Source organism: Ochlerotatus camptorhynchus, unplaced genomic scaffold, assembly GCF_037179485.1.
Source record: "Ochlerotatus camptorhynchus isolate MF236.1 unplaced genomic scaffold, CSIRO-AGI_Acam_v1.1 ptg000364l, whole genome shotgun sequence".
Classification (NCBI taxonomy): domain Eukaryota; kingdom Metazoa; phylum Arthropoda; class Insecta; order Diptera; family Culicidae; genus Ochlerotatus; species Ochlerotatus camptorhynchus.
Genome location: NW_027040852.1, coordinates 821152 through 838809, shown reverse-complemented (window position 1 = coordinate 838809; position 17658 = coordinate 821152). Strand labels below are relative to the sequence as shown.

The 17658-nt window shown below is 38.6% G+C and overlaps 1 protein-coding gene across 1 annotated transcript; it reads left to right on the top strand.

The window, feature by feature from the left end:
* Positions 1 to 1345: 1345 nt before the first annotated feature.
* LOC135709790 (uncharacterized) lies at positions 1346 to 15731 on the top strand. Its single transcript, XM_065232181.1, has 3 exons — positions 1346 to 1430; positions 15312 to 15478; positions 15540 to 15731. Exons 1-3 carry the CDS (start codon positions 1346 to 1348, stop codon positions 15729 to 15731), a joined length of 444 nt encoding a protein of 147 aa, XP_065088253.1.
* Positions 15732 to 17658: the final 1927 nt, after the last annotated feature.

Genomic DNA, 17658 nt, shown 5'->3' with positions numbered 1-17658 from the left:
AAAGAGTTTCAATTTGACTGTGGACACCCTTTATTGACACATGCAACAGACAAATCGGTGGAAAAAAAACTATGTGCATCAACACATGCGGAAGGATAGTAACATATGAGTTCCCAATTGGTGCAGAAAATCGATAGAGGAAGGCAATTATCTGGCACCACACGTGCGTCTGAGTGTCTGTCCATGGCAGAATAAGTCGTCAGAGAGGAGTAGGACAATTATCATAGGTCACACCATCGATTGCACGTTGACAGAATGTTTCAATCAAGAATACGAACCTAAATCTATCATGAATGAACAAGTTTGGTGCGTTTTTTTTTTTTCAAATTTTGTTATATAGGGTGGTTGATTAGCGTTCAACGAACACATGACACATTTACCAATTCAAAGACAGCGTCTGTCGTTAGTTTTGATTGAAGGGAAGATAACATCACTGTTGACCCAATATTTGATAGCTTGTCAATGTAGAAGGCTTGGTATTTAAGTTTAATTACGTGTACGTTCACAGTGCGTAAGTTGTGAATAATGAATAATCCAAACAACGCACCTGTTACTCGACCTAAATAGGAGCTGAGTGGTCTCCGACCACCAAAAGGCCACTAGTCGAATATTGATGACCGATAGTGGATGATGGGCTTTCATTAGAAGAATTTCAAATAATTGTCATCTGAATGCAGTGAGTTCACTCTCTTCAAGCTACAAATTTGAGGTTCTGAATAAGAAATTACCCTTCACACTAATAATTGTAATATGCCCAATCAATCACTATGAAAGTTTGGGTGGGTGGACGCGGTTAACTAAAGCCACATAGCGCAAAGAAAGGTAACCAAACCAACAAGTGATTAATAATAATTTTCACCAACGCCAACACCTAGGTCAATATGGGTCGGAAAGCTTCCGTCGGTTGGCATTTGTGGTGACCGCACGGAAACAAACGCGCATGATTATTATGGATTGGGACATTTCCACCTCGATAGCATGCTGCCAATGTTCTGATATTTCACCTCCCTCCGAACGTGCGAGTCCTTTTGGGTCAATTCAGTTGGGTGCGGGTGATCGAATCGAACGGACTTGAACCAGTTCCGGAATAGTTCCTCAGTAGTAATACGCTTTCCTAGAAACCAAAAAAAAAATGTCAAACGGTAATGTGATGCAGGCGTAGCATTTCAGCGTGTTGTGATGATGTTGTTGTGACCATTTTGGAAAGTTCTATTTGTGTTCGTTGGATTAGCCGACGGTTATCGTGTGCTGTTTTCTGCTAGAACGTCCTGTTATTTGGTTGTGGATAAAATCAACACTTATATTTTCGATTCGTACCACCTATACCTTACATTGCCGGTGTACGATGGGATGTGGACCTTCCAACTCGGCAGCTGCCGTGATACCACTGGACGGTGACGGTGAATCGACTGGATCGAAAGCGACGTACCGTAGGTGTTGAAGCTATTTGAATTATATTAACGCAGTTCACGAATACACTTATGAAATGTCAAAACATGCATCATTTTATTTAATTTTGATAATCGGTTATTTCGGTTCTTCTCGTATTTTTATTTTAAAATCAAATCCAAAAAGCCTCATATATCCAAATGTGGTTTAATGTGCGTGGTAGTAGAAGATAAAGGAAGTTTTTTTTTTTCATTTGGATCTGTTATGTTATGAATTCTGGATCTCAATAGCTCTATTACCGGATTCTGGTAATTTTGGTAAATTCGAACAAAAACAGATCCAATTGACATTACTTACATTATCATTCACTCCCACGGACTTTCAACCAAATTTGCGTGTTGAGGCTTTTAGGATTTGATTTTAAATTAAAAATACATCGTGGCAAAATAAAAATTATGACTCGACCTCCTCCGATTTGCCAGAAACTTTGCATATTTGTTTGTTATGGGAAATGATACACTTTTGTGTGTAATTCAGCCATTTTGTAGTTTTTTTTTATTTTTTTTTTTTACATAAGACTACACTACGTCTTTGTCATCTATATTGGGGTACGAATCGAAGCATTGTGTAACGAAATACTGTTAGGTTTTAAAGGATTATAATTTGGCCATTTATTGATTGATTTCAATTGTTTTTACACCATTTGATTCATATTTGATGTAATATTTGTTTGGTACAAAGATTACAGTAAATTTTCATTTGTCATTGAAAATTGATCAAACATTTTGGCCGCAATCAACCAATCACGTGCTTGCTAGCTATTGCTATCGGGAGAACAGAGAGAGTCTAGCCGATTGGAAGTTTATAAAAGACCGTACCTGTACGTTTTGTTTCAGGCTAATCAGTTGAAATGTTAAATTAATATACAATCATAATCCACAAATATAAACATAATTTTACTACTACTGATATAGTTGAAGATGCTAATTTCAAATAACAGACTAAAATGGTAATTTTTATACGATAGAACTAAACTATAGAGTTGATAGTTACGTTAGAGAACGGCAGTGTGAAAATTGTATATAGAGAGTAGAAATCGAGCAAGGACAACTTTTTAGGAAGGTACAAATCGGTTTCATCATCTCTCTTTACCAAACTCCCCCGTTGGATAGGGATGTTGAGGGGCTTGAAATCCTTCAGTTCAATTGCAGTTCCACCCTTTTTCTTCAGTATGTGCTTAACAATTGAACTGTACCACTGATTGTCCAAGTCCAGCCAGAATAGGTAATTCACCTCATGCTTCTCCAGAAAAGGCAGTAGTCTCTTCCGTAGGCATTCTTTCTTGTGAAATTGCAGGTTCATGGTCCCAGGAGTAACGAAAGTTTCGCTTTTCAGCTCTCAACTGCAGGTTGCCTGCCAGAGAAGTAACTTTTTGGGGAATTTCCACTTCTTTTTGATTTTACATTCTTCCGGAGCACTCTTCCGGCCATCCGAGATATAAAAATCCTGCCCAGAAATTTGATCGAAAACTACCAGGAGCGGATAGACCGGTATTTTCGTTTCAAGCGTTCAGAATCGAATCGCGACATTCTTGCTTCGGTGAAGTAATGATGTAAACAAATAAACCTATCCTGACAACCAATGCCCACTGTGACTCTATACGCTTTTCAGTCTTCAGTGAAATTTAGAAAAATTTTACTCAAAAAATGCCTTAATGGTAGCGTTTTAAATGTGTCCGATTTTTTTCGTATTGAATCTTTATGTGCGACCGTGTTAGTGAAAATGTGGGGAAAATACAAGCAAACCGCTGTCAAACTCATTTTGACAGATCTAATTTTATAATTGTTTAGGTTAGTCAGAGGAAAATAATAAACAATTTTACACGGCAATGCACCCGCTAGTAGTATGCGTGCGTTAAACGTCACTTATCTCTTTGGAACTTACTCACCAGGTGACGCTAGTGTGCAATTTCACATCTTATTGCTTGCTTTAGCTTGACAGTATGACCAAAGAAGAATACTAAGATGAAACTGTCGGAAGAAAAACATTCTATTTTAGTGTTCTCTTTCACGGTCCCTTTCATCTAATGAATACCCCCCATATGCAAGATTATTTTGTAGTTATGCTGCCCCCTCGGCAGAGATGAAATTTTGCACTTTTTTGCTATCAAAACAATCACACCAAAATCAGAGATTTCCAAGGAGATTTCCCATTTTTTTAATAACTCGATTAACAACAAATCGATTGATTTGCGACACATGTTTGAAACGATGAACGATGATCCTCTGGAGAAGTTAATGCTTTTTTCGGCATGATATAACCGATTAAGCCAGCGCCGGTGGTGTAGTGGTAAGCGTGACTTCTTTCTTACCCCAATGAGTCTGGGTTCAATCCCAGCCGAGGTCGGTGGGATTTCTCTGAGGCATAAAAATCTCTGGTCACGTCTTCTTTCGTAAGGGAAGTAAAGCCGTTGGTCCCGGCCCATGTGTGTTGAATGGGTGCGATATCCTACGCAGGTGTGGAAGCTACCTTCCTGCACAATCGCTTGCCGTCAATAGATAGTGATTGGCACTAGATTGTGGAATAGAGACCGACGTTAATTTATGAAAAAAAAACGGTTAAAACCTTTTTTATCTATTTCTTTTACTTGAAAGGCTCAATCACGTTAGATTTACGGAGCCCATCATTCATTGTTGATTGTTTGTAACAAAGTTAACTTATTTCTATGTCTAGTAGGAACTGGGCCAAATACTCGCGGCTTACCCGAGGTTAAAGGGGTGCATTGTCGAAGAATAGGATCAGGGGAGGAGCTTGGGGGTAAGGTTTCGTTGTCTCATCAGAGCGTTGTCGCCACTATGAACGGTAGTGCGGTTCAAGATTCGTCTGGAGTTCCACCGGCTATGGTGACCAGAAGGCGACGATGAGACTCATCGAGACGGGAGGACAAGACATCCGGTTAGCATCTGATCAAATCCATCCGAAAGTAAGCCTGTGGCGCCAATTGAATAGAGTGGTTAGGGCATCTTTAGCGGTGGTCTGATCTAGATCCAAATTTATGTCACATTTGAACCAGCTAAAATTAAAAGGATCAAGCCACAATAGATCAAACTGTGTGCGTACGCACTGGTTGGTCTATTTTTGGCCGTTTGACCGTCAAAACCCGAGTCAAAACCAACTCACACCCTGATTTTGTGGTTAATCTCGAACGAAATTTTTAATCTCGTACTCATTCGTACACGGTTTATATACGGCAATTACCGTTAAATTGACCTCCGATGGCTGTCTTCGGGATTGATGTGCAGCTTTAACAAAAAGCCTTGAATTGCTCGTCCTCCTGCTCCTCGTTCTTTCTAGTGAAATAATAATAATAACCTGTATTTATTGAAATTTGTCTGGTATGTTGTTGCGTGTTGGGTTTTGGCCCAAGTCAGAAACTGAAAAATTCCCTGGGGGTACCCGGAACATACCAGAATGTGACCAATGTGGATCTGAACACTATATTTGCCTTAAACTGATCTTGTTTTTTATTTCTGTGAGATTTGACACTTCACAGGGTTTGGACCATATCAAAAACTAGTCACTTCCCTAGGGGTTCCTGAAAGATGCTTGGAAGTAAGAAAGGTGGTCTTGGGCACTTTATTTGACTTCCATTGATCTTGGTTTTGAAAACTAACGTGATTTGCTATGTGGCCCATGATGGGTTTTGGATTAAATCAGAAACTGGCCATTTCCTTGGAGGTGCCCGGAACATATCCGATAGGGGTCAACATGATTCTGTGCACTATATTTGACTACCATTGATATTGCTTTTGAAATCTAATGTGATTTGATGTGTCACATGATGAGTTTTGGACAAAGTCAGAAACTGGCCACTTCCCTGGGAGTTTCCAGAACATGCCCGGAAAATCCTGCAGAACAGAAGCGTCCGGATGTCGCACCGATAGCGCGATATAGCTGGAACTACACCAATGTCAAAAGCAGTCGATTGTTCCGCCCACGTTTCTTAGAAAATCGAGGAACTAAATCGGTTTGTTTTGCTGAAAAAACCCCAACATCGAAACAAAACAAAACAAAATCTCGAGTGCGACAGCTGTCAAACTAGTTTGGAACAGTGGTTGCCTTGATCCAAATTCAGTTCAAAATAGATCGAGAATTATACTGGATTAAAAAAATTACATTTTAGAACTACACACTTAGAAAAATTGATGTAAATTTAGGTGCTCTGAGATTGACATATACGAGCGTCAATTTTGACATAAAATTGAGTCATAATAAACGCGAAATTCAGCTCAATCAAACGTACTTTCGAGCTTTCCAGCCTCGGAGCACTTAATTTTACATGACATTTTTGTTTACGTCTCATCTTTTATGTCAAAGATGGATTCCGTCAAAGGGTAAGATTGGGTATTTAGACCAAACCAACCAATTGGATCGCCGCTAAAGATGCCCTTAATAAACAAAGATTAATCATAGTAACCAAGCAATGCTTACTCTCTGGTGGGCTTTTATAATATTAGCGAGTGCCCGAGCAAAAAGTGGCAGTGTTGCTCGGCAATATAAAATAAATAGACTAATTACTCGGTAAGGAATGATTTGGTAGGTAGGTCGCCATACATTGTTTTGCTGCAAATGTTGTCTACTTTCACCTCCTTTAGGGTGTAACACGAATTACCAGTCACCCTTTATATATATATACCGTGGAGGTACCATATTCGAAGCGGTTCCTAAATTGACGCACTCAATAATGTTCGAGTATTTTCAATAATTATTTTTGAAATGTTACTTCTGCATATATCAGTTTATATTATATGCCGGTGAGTCTGGGAACCGATGTCCCGGCTCCGGCAAGGTGATCAGCAGACTCGTTACCTGGCACTCCGCAGTGTCCGGGAATCCATGTGTACACGGTATTCGGTGGAGCGTACTTGATAATTGCCTGGGCACCGAGCACTGTGGAGGAAGACTGCTGCTTTCAGCAATACCGTCTTCGAAAATTTCGATACCTACTCCGTTTATCGATCGGGAGCCGTCGGTGTACCGGTGTACGTGGTCGGCATAGTTGGACCCAAGTAACTCAGCGACCGATCTCCGAAAAATCACGGATGCATCCCCTGCTTTGAAGCGGTTCTTGATCCGATTGTCCAATTGGATTCGTGAAGAGTGCCTACTTTTTTCTCCATGCCAATGGACTTTGGCCACTGGGGGGAGGTCGATGTCGGCGGCCGTGCGGAGGACTCTGTTCGAGGAGAAAGATCCTATTGTTTCCGGAGGTCTTTTGTGGCAATATTTGCGTTTAAGCAGAACCGGAAAGGAAGAAGACCCGCTTCGATGCATGCGGCATCTGCTGGAGTGGATGGCAGGAGACCAGATATGATGGGGATGTAGCTGTTGTAGACCGGTGCTAGGGTTCTAACCAGCTTCTCGGAAGCGATACAGGTAATTTCCGTCCCGTAAAGCAACCTACTCTCGATGATGGCTCGCGCCACCCAGAACCAAACATCGCGGTTGTTGGATCGGTGAGGCCGAGAGATCATTCTAACGAGATTGAGTTTACTGCGGCAGTCCTTTTTGACCTGTTGGAAATGCTGGTGGAAGGAGAGCGTTCGCCGAGGACGCGAATTGTTTTTCTGGTTGGAATGGCTTGGTCGTGGATCGTAATTGAGGATCTATTGACTCGGTGATGAGACGGACATCTGTGGCATTGGATGCTCTTCCTAACGGACATCTGGAAACCCATCGACTCGGTCCATTTGACAACGGCAGAGACTGCCACTTGCGGTTGCCGTAGGGTCCGGTGACCACAATCAGCACATCGTCAGCGTAAACAAATATGTAAATGCGCCCATGTAGCCGGTCAATTTCCACCAGAAACAACGTGACTGCAATAACGGAGCCTTCAGGGACTCCTGTATCTTCGCTGAAACTTTTCGACCACGTGTTCCCCACCAATACACGAAATGACTGGACGATCAAGAATTCGTCCGGTTGAAGGCCTTGGAGATGTCCAAAGAGATGATTTCAACGTGGTGTTCCTGGTCGTAAGCTTCCTTGAGGACGTGCCCCAGAGTGGTAAAGTACGTGGATGTACCGAAACCTTGTCGGAAGGCATGTTATCGGTGGTCGAGCATGCTGTTGATCTCAAGGAACATCTTGAGTCGACGGTTCACCATCCGTTCGAATACCTTGGCCATGCAGGATGTGAGAGCGATCGGCCGGTACTTAGATGCACCCCTGTCTTTTGACGTACAACTACGTCTTTGTCGACTATACTGGGGTGCAAATCAAAAATTCTGCACAAAAGAAACGTTCTGCCCCGCCCCATTCATAATAAAATGGCGGGAAATCCTGTCAATTGCGGGGCTTAGAAAATATGTTTTGTACAGAATATGTAAAAAAAGGAGGGACTTCGGATGTATTTTTTCTGCAATAAATGTAAAAAAACGTTAATGTTAACCTAAATGCATATATTATGCATCATAGATAGAGATAGATAGATAGGTTCTACGTCATACTCAGGATCTATCTGCATATTTTTCGACGTGGTGTCAGTCTCTGGGATATGCGGAAAACTGTACACCCATGGTAGATATCAGGCGACTTACGAAAGGAACTCCAAAGGCAGGAGCCGCCAGTTTGCTGTTAATCCAGTTTGCCATAACGGTGCAGAGGAACGATTTTTTCGCACGCTATCTACGCTCTCGCAACCTATCGCTTTTGGAGATTGGATTTTCGGTGAATCAGCGGATCTTCATCAACGAGAACCTTTGGCTCGCTACGAGGGGATTACGATCCAAAGCACTGGCGATGAAGAAAAACGGACAACTTTCGGGAGTCTTCACTAGAGATGGGATCGTCTTCGTCAAAACGAATGGAAGTGATCGTGCGGTTGCTGTAATGTCCGAGAGTGAACTGGAAGATATAATGCAACGTTGACCTATCCTTTCTTGCTATTGTTTACATCCTTGCCTCCGCTCCTTTTTATCCCGTGTCTCCCCTCCTAAAAGTTAAAGTTTTTAGTTGAACTATAGTGCTGATGTTGTTGCTGTTGCTGTTGCTGCTGTTGGGCCCGAGGACTGGGCGGTACGAGAGATGGAATGGAGCGTTGCTGTATTGGTGAATAATGCTATTAATAATTATTTGCGTCACATCTTGTAAATGAAGTACAAAATTTGAAATGTTTGATAACGTAGATTTTAGTTTAGTACTCAATTATCGTTTCCTCCTAATTGCTTCCGCGTTTTCTCATGCTTATGGCTAATAATTCCATCTATCACGTCTCAACGAACGTGTGTTTACCCGGAGTAGTACTGAAATCGGCATTGGTTCAAGGGAAGCTTTCAGTGTGTTGCATCAACAGCCAGAGTATTTGTGCTCGCAAGCTTAGTAAACTCGACGAATTACGCTAAAATACTTTCTATAGCAAGAGTTGATGTTGTTTGTTTGACTGAGTCCTGGCTCAATGAGAGAATAGATAGCACCATTTTATCAATGCAAGGTTATAATCTCGTTAGACATGACAGAGTGGGACGACTAGGAGGGGGAGTTCTGATTTATATAAAAAAAAAAGGAATCAAATTCAATGTATACGAATACTTAGCGCTGGAAATTTCAATACGAAATGAAAAAATCCTCCTTGCTTGTTTCTATAATCCTCCTGAAGTTGATTGCACTGACGATATTGACAACATTTTACTGAACTTTGGAACTAATTACGGCCATACACTTTTACTTGGAGACTTCAATACAAACCTACTTAATATTAATGCTACCAGAACCTCTAGATTAATGTCAGTTTTTTCATCGTTCAATCTTTCTACTCTGGGAAATCAACCAACATTTTTTCATACGAATGGGTCTTCTCAGTTAGATTTAATGCTTTTTAATGATGAGTCCAAAGTTTTAAGATTTAATCAAATAGGGGAAATGACGGCTTCGGCATGACAGACTATTTTCGGCAATCCAAATTGAAACACTATTTTCACTGGATTTTCTTACGAAAACACTTCTCTGAATGCATGCAAACGATTATTTATGCTTTCAGCTTCAATTTGACTATATTTTTACCACTGAGAAAAAGCAATCTAGCAGGGTTTTCTTGAAATGAAACACACGCACTACAAATTGTAGCTGATTTCAAGTTGCCGATAATAGAACAGCAGATTTACATGCAGTTCAAATGGAACGGTTGCCGAAGAAAAACTGGTTGCCGACAATACTCGCTCTCACTAGAGAAGATTGGAGCTTTGTAAAAGCGTTTCAAAACAGTTTTTGACAATTCTTTCGACTGAAATTGTTAGAGCAGCTGGCAGCAAAAGATTGTAAACAAACCAATACTGCATATATGTGCGTTCAATAGAGAAAAAGGCTATAGAAAGAAGGTCGCTGCTTAGGTTGCCGAGAATACGTAAATTCCCCTAGATGTCCCGATGTTTTCCAATCATGATCTTATATTTGCTACGTTTGATTTTGACATGGAACAGTGCGATAACATAACTTCTTTTCGGGATTACAATTCCATGGATGTTGATGGGCTGTTGGATGCTTATAATGAACTCGAGTGGTTGAGTTTCTATCAAACTCCCGATTCACACACTCTTTTAGAGTTTTTCAACACTGCTATGACAAATCTGTACGATGATTTCGTTCCTACTCGTGTTCTCAATTCAGATAAAAAAGAAAACTCCTGGTTTAACAGTTCAATAAGCAAAGCTATGGTTGATCGTGACTTGGCGTACAAAGCGTGGAAAAATTCAAAGCTCATTGATGATCACAATTTATTCAAACGACTACGCAATAAAGTCAACCAGCTCATTCATAATGCGAAAAAAAAACTATTTTACAGTGCATCTAGATCCCAAATTACCCGCCCAAGATTAAAATAAATGGGTGTTAGTAAAACCAACTCTTGTCCGATCAACGGATTAAATTCCGATGAAATTAATGTAAGTTTCGCCAAGAACTTTAGCTGTTCTAGTAATTCGAATGAATATAATTTCCAAAGTCAAAATGAAGAACACATTCCTGAGAATGAATTCTACTTTGATATCGTCAGTGAGGTCGATGTAATTAATGCAATGTATCATGTAAAATCAAACGCAGTTGGACTAGATTTGCTTCCATTGAAATTTTTGAAAACTATTTGCCCTTTAGTTATAAAACCAATTACTCACATATTTAATTCCATCATCTTATCCAGCCGATTTCCCGATGGATGGAAAAAGTCAAAAATTATTCCCATAAAAAAGAAATCTTCCAGTGATGCCATAGACAACCTACGTCCGATTAGTATTCTAAGCGCTTTATCCAAAGTTTTTGAACGTTTGTTGAAGCTGCAAATTTGTCAATACGTCGATCACAATAATCTTCTCAATACCCATCAATCAGGATATCGTCCAAAACACAGTGCGAAAACTGCGATGTTAAAAGTTTTTGACGATATTGGTATTGTCTTGGATAATAACAAGCCGGTAGTTTTGATACTCCTGGATTATTCTGGATTGCAGAAAACTTCGTCAAAATTTCAATTTCTCTAATCATGCGACAACTTTAATTCAGTCTTATTTGAAGGGTCGAATGCAAGCCGTTTGCAATAATGGAATACTTTCAGCCTTCATTCTTATTTCTTCGGGAGTACCTCAGGGTTCTATTCTTGGCCCAATTTTGTTTTCCTTATACATAAATGACTTGCCCGGTGTACTAAAGTATTGCAAAATTCATCTTTTTGCCGATGATGTCCAATTGTACTTTGATTGTTCAGGAACCTCTGCTTCTGATATCTCGGAAAAAAAATCAATGCAGATCTAGCCAGAGTTTACGAATGGTCTTCTAACAACATGTTGTCTATTAATATTAAGAAAACACATGCTATTTTTATCAGTAACAGTAGAGGAAATTATGTTTTGAAACCCACTTTGGTATTTAACAACCAAAATATTGAATTTAAAGAGCATGCTGCTAGCCTTGGAGTGACGATTCAAGAAAATTTCTCATTTGACAAATTTATCTTAAAACAGTGTGGCAAAATATTTGCTGGTTTGAAAACACTAAACCTAGCCTGCTCATTCCTTAGTGTGGACAGCCAGATTACATTGTTTAAAAGCTTGCTTTTTCCTCACTTCATTGCATGCGATTTTCTTTTGTTCGAAGTTTCGTCTTTCGCTCTATCTAGACTACGAGTTGCACTTAATTCTTGCGTACGCTATGTTTTTAACTTAAATAGATTCTCAAGTGTTTCACACCTACAACATCAACTCATTGGTTGTCCCTTTGATAAATTCGGTCACATGAGAAGCTGCTTGTTTCTGTTCAGTCTTGCTGCCACAAAACAACCCGGCTATTTGTTCAATAAATTGGAGTCTTTCAGAAGCAATCAATCGAGGAAGTACAAACTGCCGCGCTTCAACACATCAAGTTATGGAAAATCCGTTTTCGTTAGAGGCGTGATTCAATGGAATTTACTTCCCAACGATTTAACATTAGAAAAATCATTATTAGCATTTAGGAGGAGATGTATTGAGTACTTTAACTAAACAAAAATGTTTGGTCAATTAATGAATGAGTCAATAATTTAACAAAATCAGTATGGATTAATATTAATTTGAATTAGTAATCGTGACGCCAATTCTACGTGGAAAAACAAATGTAACAATTATAAAAAGACGAATGTCTTATGTTACAGATTAGTATTGAATAAATAATAATAAATAATAAATAATAATACTGCGGTCGTGTCTAGGACAAACCCTTTAATTTTATTTTTTTCAAGAGATGAACTAGCCTTAGGCTAAAAATCTCTCTAATAAAGGAAAAAAAAAAAAAAAACTTTAATTTTTTTCGTTTGCCTTCGGGATGGGCACGACGAGATTCTCCTTCCGTTTAAGGGGTACAAATTTAACATGGCCCCTGATAAGCCTCTCCTTCACCCACATTTGTTGTAATTTCATCAGATCGTTTGTGTTAGCATTTTACAAGATGTCAGAAAGCTTCATAGCGATAAACATCACGTACATGACGTTATTTCAATTCAAACATCAAAATGGGTACCCAGATACCCTGTCACCCACATATGGGTAAAGACGACATCCCTACTAGATAGAAGGTTGCTGCCGGCATGACCTATTGTATGGTGAACAGCTCAGTTCTGAATTACTTGCTTTAACTCGCCTTAGGGATGGTAAACAATTTCTATCAAAATGCGGTCTTACCACACAAACTCCAGGGACTGTAGCCCTTTCCACATCTTCTATTTTGGATGGCTCGAGTGATACGCGTACTGAGGATTCATATTTCTAAAAAAAATCGTCTTACAATGAAACAGTCTTCGGTCGTCATTGAAAAGCAAGTCAACTATGTTTTGTCAATCTAAATGAAACTTTGATTGGCTCTGTTGTCTTGTAAATTTTAGAAAAAAAGCCCTCTTTTCTGATTTGTACCTCTCGATCTATTGAATTTACACAGCTGTATGAAAATGTACTTTCAAATCATCGATAATGTAACACTTTTAAATTAATATTATAATGATTATCTTTGCTTTTCAGCTCATTGGTGAGAGAACATCTTTAGATTTATATTGTAATGATTCAATATTTTCAGCTTTTGCCCTGGTTGAATCTATTTACTTGATTTGTTTAATATAGTTTTCAGCTCTTTGATGATGGATCTTTGTATTTATATTATAATGGTGTTTTCAGCTTTCGTTGAGGCAAATCCATAAATTTAGCTTAACATGAGCAAACTCTCTTTATGCAGCGTATCGTCTACCAAAACGAACCCAACCCTTATATTCAGCATCTCAGTGATTTCTCGTGGAAGAGTAGAGGATTTCTCGGCTTCATACAACACGAGTTTTCACATCACATCAACTACCCAGTTTTTACACATTGAGAATGGTACCATGCATCATATGTTGGTTCTCTGTGTAATTACCACTGATCTGGCAATAACAGAGGTCAATCATGCTCATGCTCATATTTCATGCAGCTTCTACCATAGCCCTTACAGGTTCGTGTTGATGTCAAGCAGACCGTCTACAATTAAAATTATCACGTAAAGAAAAAGGAGACACCTGTGATGGGTCGAAGAATGTCTACGAAGAGGCCTGTTGCTGCTGGTGCAGCTCCAATTGGTTATTTGGGTGATCATTCCTTTTTATTTATTTATACAGTCATAAAATCTCCTAAATAGAGATAATAATAATAATAAATTTATACAGTAACCTCTCCATATCGTTAGGCCATCAATTCAGCATACCGTTTACCAAAACGAACCCTGCTGCAAACCGAACCCTATTACCCAGTGATTCTTCGTGGAAGTGCAGAGGTGTTCTCGGCTTCCATTAAAGCGAGTGTAAGGTCAACACATTCCTACCCATTCCTTTCTTGACCTGCGTTCGGGTGCGGCCGGCGCTGGTATTGCCTAGTATGAGATCACCAGTTTTTACACATTGAGGATGATTGCTAGTCCCAAGCATCGTCTATTGGTTCTCTGTGTAATTACAGCTGATCTGGCAATAACAGAGTAGCAACCGTGGGCGGTCAATCATGCTCAATCATGCTCATGCTCATGCTCATGCTCAATCTATGGAATTAACACGAAAACTATGTTGGAACGAAATTTCTAGAACAGTATAAGGAACATTACTACAGCTTTTTATATCATATAGATGGAAAGTTCGTAGAACAAATACTTTAAAATTATTCACTTTTAAAGATATCTTCGAGCATGAAACTATGTCAAACTTCAATAAAATCACTTTGAATAGTCAACCTCTAGTCCCAAAGTTGGTAGATAACACATGGCTATGAAAGTTGTTACAGCAGTTTTCGTTGTTTCAGTCTCGTGATACAAATATTATAAGCCGTAAATTACCTAAAAAACATAAAAATAACTTGAAGCACCTTTAAATCATCATCGATTTCACTGAAAATTTGCACAGAAGTTCAAATCAACATGACGAACAGTAATCACGGTTGACCCGGTGCATCCCAAACATTTATGTTGAAATGAACAGGTACAATCGGTCCTTCAGCCATTAAAACCCGTGCCAAGTCCAGCATCAAAATGACAGCAAATTGAACTCAAGTTTTGATATCAACATCAAATTGAATCCTGATGAATGTGGGCGTCTTAGTGGAATACCTGTATAATGAGAGAGAGAAGGATTAGTATTTTCCATTTAATTCCACTACTTTATTTATCCTTGACAGATACGCGTATTTCGTCTACAATGTGCAGACTTCTTCAGTGTCTTGTACAGTCGAGTATTAGTACAAGACACTGAAGAAGTCTGCACATTGTAGACGAAATACGCGTATCTGTCAAGGAGAAGCAAATAAAGTAGTGGAATTAAATGGAAAATACTAATCCTTCTCTCTCTCATTATATCAAACTGAAATCATAATTTGATTTCAGTTTACGAAATTGTCAAATTTGATACCAAATTTTGTTTTCATTTGCTGTACATTTGGTCTTCAAAAATATGTTGTTGCGGGTTTCTTTTCATTGCCTTAGCATTACTTCAAATTGAATACTTGTTTTGTAATCAACAGGAAAAATTGATATCGAATTCAGTTTTCAGTTTGCTCTCACTGATAGCAGAAATAGTTTTCAATGTGATGTCACAGGAAGATTTTTTTGCCTCTAAATTTTGATATTTGAACCGTTAAAACGACCAAAACGACAGCAACCTGAGTAATCATTATCAGCGAAATCACAACATAAAATTTAGATTTCAATTTGATCTCAGACTTTGCTCGGAAAGCTGTCCATAAGCATCTAAGTACATCACTTCTAACTAAATTCCTCCATTTTGTTTTAAATAATTCTGAAATCAGTACTTTACCGAATCATTGCAAAAGATTTTCCTGAATCACCACGCTAACATCATCCGCATCGGAATCTATCGCTTTCTTTACCCCCATCAGCCCCCTCGGAAGCATTCGAAATTCCCTTGAATGACGAGAATCCGGAGAGTCTTATCAAGAAGCATCCACCGTTGCGTCTGAAGCGTCTAGAGGAGCATACCAGCAACCCTCCCAGTATCGAAAACCTGGAGGAAAAGCTCGCCACCGCGGAAATTCGGCGACAGCAGGTCTAATAAGTTAAGTTCCAAAGTGTAATGCCTGAGTTCTAACGCTTGGCCTTATTTGCAGTTCCTAGCGAGTCGTGCACTGAAAACCACCACTTTCGACAAAACAGGAGATGATGCAAATGGCGATATCGATGCCATTCAGGAAGTGGAAGAACCGGAAGAATGCGGTGCTGGGCAGGACGATACGGACAAAGCAACGAAAAGCGATGAACCGGTTGCCGGGCAGGAGGAAACAAAACTGGAAAATAGTTAATTTGTCATGATTGTTCGAACCGCGGAATAAAACAATGCTGTTTTTTTTATTAAACATACATTTATTAATCTTTTCACTTTCATTATATACTTTTAATTGTTTATATATAGATCATTTGAACCTAGTTTTTGTTTTCACTTTTTCATAATAATAATCAATAATCAATTATAATCGTAATATTTTTATGGCATACCCGTATAATACTTTTATAAAATAAACACTTTTTCCACAATTTTTTTTTCTCTGCCTCTGTGTACACTTCTATCCTTTACTCTCCTTGCCACAAACATCGTAAATGCTTTCCTTTGTTTCATCCTCACTTGGTAATGCATATGCCTTTTCTCTGTATGTATGAACGTGTATGTGTGTATGTGTTTGTTTGTTTGTTTGTATTTTCATCTATATTTTAGGAAAAATTCTTCGTATTAAAGGAAAAAAGATTCGTCCACAAATACTATATGATAATCTCAATTCTCTTTCTCTCTCTCTATCTCTCTGTTCTTAGGATACTCTTAGGCTGCGTGTCTTTTAAATATAGCTTGTTTTGTCGTTTCCCATCCCAAATGCGATGTTCTTTGTCTATTATGCGAACGATCGATTGTTCTTCTGGCACCTGTCGAAATGACAAAGTGGCGATAGATAACAACCTTCTTCCTTTTTGTTTTTGCAATGGATGTTTTGATGGGTTTTTTTTTTGGGTCTATATGTGTGTGTATGTAGCTGATCGAAAATTTGGGATTATGCAATTTTCCAACTGTAAAAAAGTCAGAGTGCTTTCTCGGAATATCTTGATATCTATAAACATCCATCTAAATATACGCTGGTGAGTGAGTATGTTTGGTGGGGTGTGAAACGGTTTATTTGCTATGTGTTTATTCTTCTATTAAATCTACGGGGATTCGAGTAGTTGGTAGGATGTTCGAAGTATGAAGTTGCATTTTTGTGCTGATTGAGTTGGTTTCCGCTAGCTGTTTTACACATGTCTGTTACTATAAGTTGTGAAATGTTTGATTCTTTTAATTTCAATACTTTTCACTTGGTGGAGTTGTGGGATCTAGTGCTTGGGTCTGTTTCTTTCGTTTATATGACATTTATTTATTTGTCTGTTAGTCGTTGATAAACCAGGCTGTGAATCAATTGAGATGCGTTGGCAATGTTAGGACAAATGGGTAGAACGTAAATTAAATATAACGGAAGCTTATACCAGTAAATTTATTATAACAGTTGACCAAATACTACTAAGACAAACATTTTCCATATTTTTTTTTTAAAAGCCAATTAAGATAATGAGTCGTATGATGCAACAAGGAACTTTAAGATCAGTACAGCTTTGGTAAATACAACTTTTGGACCATTTTCGTAAGAACAAAAACAAATCCATTTCAAAGTTTCAAAGATGCTTCATATACTACCAGATAGAGGCAGTAATGAAAATGAAGTAAATGCTTGTACATGCTACAAATGCTGTGTATGTGAACAATATGGAATATTTGAAATTCTATGATGATCCAGGATTTTCTGAGATATTTGGAGATGTTCCATGGGATGTTTTCTCTTTCAAAGTAAAAGGATAGAAATCATTAAAGTTATATCAAGGGTTGTAGGACAAAAGGTCGAAGCGACAAAAGGTCAAAGGGGCAAGGCGAAAAAGTAGAAAACGATATATACTGAGTAAAGCAAGCAGGCAAACCAAACTGAGACGCTATTTAATATAAATTATAATGGCAATTCAACTGACGTTTTAAAGTAATTTATAATTTGTTAAAGTTCTTCTTTTTGAGTTCTTTTTTAAAAATGAGCAATAATTTAGAAGATAAAAGCTATCGAAAATCCAACTAAAAAAAAACATGAACGACTTTTCTCACTCTTGAGTTTGTCTCCTTCTTTAAACCATGAGCAGTTGTTTGACAGACAAAAACTTTAGAAT

Bases quoted from the DNA above. Each gene is read 5' to 3' on its own strand.
- LOC135709790 (XM_065232181.1), top strand. From the start codon at position 1,346: ATGGGATGTGGACCTTCCAACTCGGCAGCTGCCGTGATACCACTGGAC. The intron at 1,431-15,311 runs GTAGGTGTTGAA...TACCCCCATCAG, and splicing joins TGGATCGAAAGCGACGTACC to CCCCCTCGGAAGCATTCGAA. The intron at 15,479-15,539 runs GTCTAATAAGTT...CCTTATTTGCAG, and splicing joins CGGAAATTCGGCGACAGCAG to TTCCTAGCGAGTCGTGCACT.